Source organism: Beauveria bassiana, assembly GCF_000280675.1.
Source record: "Beauveria bassiana ARSEF 2860 unplaced genomic scaffold BBA_S00008, whole genome shotgun sequence".
In the NCBI taxonomy this organism is placed as follows: Eukaryota; Fungi; Ascomycota; class Sordariomycetes; order Hypocreales; family Cordycipitaceae; genus Beauveria; species Beauveria bassiana.
This window is the reverse complement of record NW_007930843.1, coordinates 1,065,733-1,072,604: the sequence shown is the minus strand read 5'-3', so window position 1 is coordinate 1,072,604 and position 6,872 is coordinate 1,065,733. Positions and strand designations below refer to the sequence as shown.

The 6,872-nt window shown below is 57.8% G+C and overlaps 2 protein-coding genes across 2 annotated transcripts; one reads left to right on the top strand and one right to left on the bottom strand.

Annotated features, from left to right (window-relative positions):
• Nucleotides 1-1,260: 1,260 nt before the first annotated feature.
• Nucleotides 1,261-4,152, top strand: BBA_03964 (Glycoside hydrolase, catalytic core; the record flags this gene model as incomplete). Its single annotated transcript, XM_008599061.1, has 1 exon — nt 1,261-4,152. One exon carries the CDS (start codon nt 1,261-1,263, stop codon nt 4,150-4,152), a length of 2,892 nt encoding a protein of 963 aa, XP_008597283.1.
• A 225-nt stretch (nt 4,153-4,377) lies between these two features.
• Nucleotides 4,378-6,102, bottom strand: BBA_03963 (major facilitator superfamily transporter; the record flags this gene model as incomplete). Its single annotated transcript, XM_008599060.1, has 3 exons — nt 4,378-4,878; nt 4,937-5,062; nt 5,116-6,102. 3 exons carry the CDS (start codon nt 6,100-6,102, stop codon nt 4,378-4,380), a joined length of 1,614 nt encoding a protein of 537 aa, XP_008597282.1.
• Nucleotides 6,103-6,872: the final 770 nt, after the last annotated feature.

The window sequence follows — 6,872 nt, the reverse complement described above, 5'->3', positions numbered from 1 at the left end:
CTGACCAGGGCAGTTTCTTTGCCAACCATGATCCAAACTTTCCTTTCTACACGACCACGGAGGGCAAGATTCCCTCTGGCGGCGGCGTCTATAACCGAGCCGGTCGCGGTTACCCCGACGTTGCCGCAGTTGGTGACCACGGCATCGTCGTGTTTGATGGCCAGGTCCAGAGGAGCGGTGGCACGTCCATGTCTGCGCCCATTGTGGCGGCCATCTTTACTCGCATCAACGAGGAGCGCATAAACAAAGGAAAGAAGCCCATTGGCTTTGCTAATCCCACATTATACAGAAATCCCGGGGCCTTTAACGACATCACCATCGGTGGACAAACCGGCGAGGACAATACTTGCGGTGGTAGGGGTTTTTCTACCGCTCCAGGTTGGGATCCTGTGACGGGCCTCGGGACCCCAAAGTACCCCGAGCTTCTCAAAGTTTTCTTGGCACTTCCTTGAATTAGGTGTCGTGTGTCTCCGGGACTGAGATGAGATGAATGGGTCTTGAAGAACTGGACTGAGATTATCTGTGGATTATGTGTTGGGAGGCACGACGCCCGCTACTGGCCACTCGGCTCGTGATGCTTTTATCGTCAGCCACCTCCTCTAGATGGCTTCTTCTTCTTCTATTGATATCACATTTTATCTACATTTATTGTTCCTTGGTTTGTGTCAGGCTCGTAATGCCCTCATTTCTCTATGCTTTTGCTCTATGGTCCACTGTATTGATACTCAGCGCTGTCCTCGAATTGTATCAAATATATCAATGCTAAAGCCTTGTCTAATAAATGAATGAATACATAATATCTAATTCAGGTTTGCGTTTAATATGCTTAAATTTGGCCATGAATTTATTAGGCAATGAATCAGGTCGTGCATGAGAATGATAGAAACGCAGGGCTTCCGGCTAGCTTCCAATCACCGTCGCTACCTGAGGCTATGCATCATAAATGCTTGGCAAAAGCTCAATGAATATTGATTATATCAAGCCACTGTATCCGGCACGGCAGCACCTAGCCTAGGAAGGGTGGTGTGTGGCACGTATAGTGCCGATGGCGCTGGGGGTTGTTCCGACCACCAATCAGTAGTTGGTGTTGTGATTAAAAAGCCAAGCTAGGTAACGTTGTAATGCGACCCTGGGATATATCGCAAATAGCGCATATTATACATATATACATGAGGAAGGACTTGTTCAGCAGCACTTTTTTTCCTTTTTTTCCCCGTTACTCACGGGCTTGTTCTGTTGAAACCTGCGAAAAGAGTCATCATGTTACAGAGCGCCGCTTTTGTGTTGCTCCTCGCCGGCAGTGGCGTCTGGGCCGCCGCCACGTCGGAGCCGCTCATCTCGGGCGCCGGCCAGAAAGCAGCCATTCCTAGGTGGGATTTCCGGTCCACGGCGGGTCTCGCTGACAAGGACCTCGCCAAGCTCTCGCAAGCTGGCGGCGTGGACACTTCCTCGTGGCACCACGTCGAGGCGTCGCGCTGCACGCTCATGGGCTGTCTGCTGGAGAATGGCGAGTACAAGGACAGCGACCTCTGGTTCTCGAACAACCTCGAACACTTTAACGGGACTCGGTTCGCCGTGCCCTGGGTCTACCGCAGCGAGTTTGCGCTGCCGGGTGCAGCAGACCGGCGGCGGCGGCCGCCGCGGCGGCAGCACTTTTTGCTCGAGACAAACGGCATCTCGTCCAAGGCGGACCTCTACCTCAATGGGCGGCAGGTGGCCGACGCCGCGTTCCAGGCGGGCGCCTACGCAGGGCATATTTATGACGTGACGGAGCTGGTGGCCGCCAAGGAGGAGGAGGCCAACGCGCTGCTGGTGCGCGTGCATCCGACGCAGTACCTGTACGACTTTGCCGTCGGCTTCGTGGACTGGAACCCGTACCCGCCGGACAATGGCACCGGCATCTGGCGCGACATTACGGTCAAGCAGACGGGGCCCGTCGCCATGATGGGCCCGCTGAGCATCGCCGTTGACGCGCCGCTGCCGATTGGTGAGCGGGATGCCACCGTGACGGTGCGTGTCCGGGCGACGAATCTGGAAAATACGACGAGCGTCGAGATGGCGGCCAGAGCGGTGGTCTCGGATCCTTCCGGGGCCGTGGTCGGCACGCAGAACCGCAGCGTGGTGCTGGCGGCGGGCGAGTCTCGGTACGTCGAGTTTAAGCAAGTGGTTAGGAATCCCAAGATATGGTGGCCAAAGGCTTGGGGCGCGCAGCCGCTGTACACGGCCAAGGTGGACTTTTTCGTCGGCGGCGGCAGCGGCAGCGGCGGAGGCGGAGGCGGAGGCGGAGGGGTGGTGGCGTCGGACACGGCGACGTCGACGTTTGGCATCCGCACCGTGACGGCGGCCCTCAACGCGCACAACGACACGCTCTTCACCGTCAACGGGCACCCGCTGCAGGTTCTCGGCGGCGGGTACAGCGCCGACATGTTTCTGCGGTGGGACGCGGCGCGGTTCGCGCTCATTGCGCGGTACGTGCTCGACATGGGCCAAAACGCGATCCGCCTCGAGGGCAAGATGGAGCAGCCGGAGCTGTACGCCGTCGCGGACCGTCTCGGCCTGCTGGTGCTCGTCGGCTGGGAGTGCTGCGACAAGTGGGAGGCGTGGGCGTACAACCACGACCTGGCCGTCGACCCGCCGCCGGTATGGGACGACCGCGACTACGCCATTGCCAACGCGAGCATCGTGCACGAGGCGGGTGTCTTGCAGACGCACCCGAGCGTGATGGGGTTTCTGGTCGGCAGCGATTACTGGCCCGACGACCGCGCGACGAAAATGTACGTCGACGGGCTGAGGGCGGCGGGCTGGCAGGTGCCGATTGTGGCGTCGGCGTCGAAGCGCGGATACCCGGCGCTTCTGGGCCCGTCGGGCATGAAGATGGACGGGCCGTACGACTGGGTGCCGCCGAGCTACTGGTTTGACACAAACGATGACGATGGGAATGGGAATGGCAAGGGTCGCTACGGCGCCGCGTTTGGGTTTGGCTCGGAGCTGGGCGCCGGCGTGGGGACCCCGGAGCTGGGCAGCCTACACAAGTTTTTGACGGCTGCGGACAGGGAGGATCTGTGGCGGGCGCCGGATAAAGGCCTGTACCACATGAACAAGCGCTCGCAGTTTTACACGCGCAGTATTTATAACCGCGGCCTGTGGGCGCGGTTCGGCGCCCCGACGTCGCTGGAGGATTATTTGATGAAGGCGCAGCTGACCGACTACGAGGCCACAAGGGCCCAGTACGAGGCGTACTCGGCGCTGTGGAGGAGCGCGACGCGGCGGCCGGCGACGGGGCTCGTTTACTGGATGCTGAATAATGCGTGGCCGAGCCTGCACTGGAACCAGTTTGACCATTACATGCGGCCGGCGGGGTCGTACTTTGGCACCAAGACGGCTTCGCGCGTCGAGCATGTCGCGTTTGACTATGTGAGTCGGGGCGTTTGGCTGATTAACCGGTCGTTGGACCGGCGGGGTGCGCGGAGGGTAGAGGTTGATGTGGTGGATATGAAGGGCAGGATTGTGTCCCGTCAGACAATGGCGTCGGCGACGGAGCCCAACACGTCCCGCAAGATTGGCACGGTCGAGGGCTTGGATCGTGTTGAGGAGGTGGTGTTTCTGCGGCTCCGGCTTTACAGGGACAACAACAACAATAACATCACCAACAACAACACCATCACCAACAACACCATCACCAACAACAACATCACCACCAACAACAACAACAACAGGGCCGTTGTCAGCCGCAACGTGTACTGGCTCGGCCCCGGCGTCGTCGACGTGCTGGACTGGAAAAACTCGACGTGGTACCACACGCCCGTGAAAAAGTACGTCGACTACACGTCGCTGCGCAAACTGGAGACGGCGAGCGTGGACGTCAAGGTTGGTTCGCGGACGTGTCGGTCCGGGAGCACGACAGAGGGCGGCGGCGTCAGGGGCAGGCGCGTCATCACGCTGCAGAACAAGTCGGGCGTGCCGGCGTTTTTTGTGAGCTTGAATCTGGTGGACGCTGCGGGCGAGGACGCGCTGCCGGTGCTGTGGTCGGATAACTATGTGACGCTGTGGCCGAATGAGACGCTCAAGCTGACGGTTGGGCAGTGGGATGATGGGGCGGAAGCGGTCGAGGTGAAAGGGTTCAATGTCAAGACGACAAGTATCAGCTTTTGAGAAGCTGGATTTCTCTACTGGGTATCGTATTGTATGCCGTAGATGATGATTTTCATGTGTAAATGCGTCATGGCTCTATTCTTATTCTGGACGGTTTACAGCTACACGTCTGGGCTCGTGGGGGATGACGGCTTATTCAAGTAACAAGTTGCATGCCAATTGCAGGCAGATTATTTTCATTAAATTCTTTGACTAGTTCATATGTAAATCTTGTACGTGTACACGTTAGACGAGATAGCGGAAGCCCTTGCGCATCTGGAGAGCCTCGTCGGGGCTGTTGAGAATCTGCACAGCGCCGGCGGCGCCCGTCGCGCCAGCCGCGGTGGAAGCTCCCTCGGCCTCGTCCGAGGATGCCTCGCTCTTCTCGAGCTGCTTGTTGAGGCTGACGAGCATGACGCGCACAATCCAGCAGCCAAAGATGGTGATGCCAAACATGGACAGGACAATGGCGTAGCTCTTGCGGTAGCCGTTTTCCTTGAGGTCCCAGACGTAGGAGCCGGCGACGTTGCCGAGCTGGGCAAAGGCGTTGATGATGGCAATGGCGACGGCGCGCTTGGCGGGAGGGCGCGGAAAAGAGGAGGCGATCCACGAGTAAAAGACAATGTAGCCGGCGTAGGAGCTGGTTTGCAGGAAGAGGGCGACGTAGCGGGCGGGGACGTTGAGGGTGGACATGCAGATGACGAAGCCGACGACGCCGACGAGCATAGGGGTGACAATGTGCCAGAACTGAAAGGCGTCAGCTACTAAAGCATGGGGCAGAGGAGGGGGATATGGGCAAACTCACTCGTTCTTGCGTACGATCCGAGTTCCAGGCGACAAAGTACGAGACAATGCAGGCAAAGACCCAGGGAGGAGCGCTCATTAGCAGAGTAGGAACGTAGCTGAAGCCGAGTGTCTGGGTCAAGCTGGGCTGTACAATGGTTAGTTGCTTGCTGAATAACTCGTGCCGAGAGCAATACGTACGAAAAAGGCATTGAAAGATAGGCCAACGACGTAGGCGGTAAAGGTAAACATCATGACGTAAATCTTGACGTCCTTGAGGGCCATCTTGAGGCCGTCCAAGGGCCCCTGGTTGGCATCCGAGTCGAGCTCACCGACATCCTCGATGATGCGCAGCTGGGCCACCTGGCGCTCCTCTTCCGTGAAGCCGCGCGTGTTGTGCGGGAGATCGGGCAGCACAAAGGCCGAGATAATGGCAATGGTGCAGGTGGCGGCGCCCTCGATCCAAAAGAGCCAGCGCCAGGCGGCGTGGCCGAGGACGCCGTTCATGTTGGACAGGACGCCGGCGCCGACGAGGGCCGAAAAGGCGTTGGAGATGAGGTTGCCGCAGAAGAGCAGGGCGTTGCGCTTGGTGAGCTCGCGGCGCGTGTACCATTTGGAGAGGATGAGGAGCGCGCCGGGGAGGAAGGCGGCTTCAATGAAGCCGAGGAGGAAGCGGATGGCGACCATGCTGCCAAAGCCCTGGGCGTTGCCGGAGAGGGTGGAGATGATGCCCCAGAGCAGCATGGCGCCCGCAATGTACAGAGATGGGCGGGAGATGCGGTTGATGAACATGTTGGACGGCACCTGCATGAGGATGTAGCCAACGTAGAGAATGCTCAGGCAGGTCGCGTACTGGGTGTCATCGAGCTTGAGATCCTCCTGCAGGCCCTTGAGTCTCGCCGACGCCAGATTGTTGCGGTCGAGATAGTTCATGATGTAGATCAAGATGAAGATGGAACACCGTGCGTCGAGTTTGCGTTTGAGACTCTTCTCGACGGCAACGCGGCGCGCGGGGTCAATGGTGGGAAGCTGGATGCCGTGAGCCTCGGCCACGGCAGCAAGACTTGCATTCGCGGGCGGCGGCGGCGAAGAGGTCATGTCGTAGCCCGAGTATTCGACGTTTTCAACTTGCTGCTTTTCGGTGTCGCGAGCGCCAGAAACGCCGGCAGGCGAGATCTTGTCGTCCATGATGGGCGGTGGCGGCGGCGGCGCAAGACTGATCGTGAGAGTGGGGCTAGGTGGTGAGGGAGAAGATGAACTGAACCGCTGAAGCCGCGAGGAAAGACAAAAACGAGGTCGGAAGGATGAATTGAAAGAGGGGAGATGGGTATTTAATGAAAACGGCCCATGGGGAATGACCCATCTAATTTTTACTATCGTTTTCGACTTGGGGGAAGGGCCGAATGGCGAGTTATTGGGTTCGGTATATATTTTTTATTTTTTTTCTTCATACCAACTTTTTTAGCGGCGCGTGGTGCTTTTTACTGGAGCAGTCGGAATTGCGCTCCCAGCATCCGGGGCAAACCCCCCACACCCGGTTCATCCACTGCGCGCACGAGTAATGGGAAAAGATGGGGGTGAACGGTTTTTTTGGTGGTGCACTGGTAGTGCAGCATTTTTTTTGTTTCTCCGAATAATGTTGCCCCTTTTTTTCCATTGCCGAATGAATTACCCTATGCTGTTATTAAGCGGCGGTTTATTAGCGGGTGGCTTGCTGGCAGGATCTGGATTGGCGTAGTTGGTGGCGCCAGCCAGTGGGGGTACCATGGGGGGGACGACATTCTGGAAGCTTGTTTTTGGCCATTTGCAAAGACCAGACCCGAGAGAGGAAAAAAGGAAAAAAAAATTGCGCCAAGAATCGGTGAATTGTTCGTCAGGAGAGCCCATTTCATCAGCTCGGGGTATTTGCTCGTACGGGTAGAAGTTGAGCCACGCGACCAACGCATAAATAATGAATG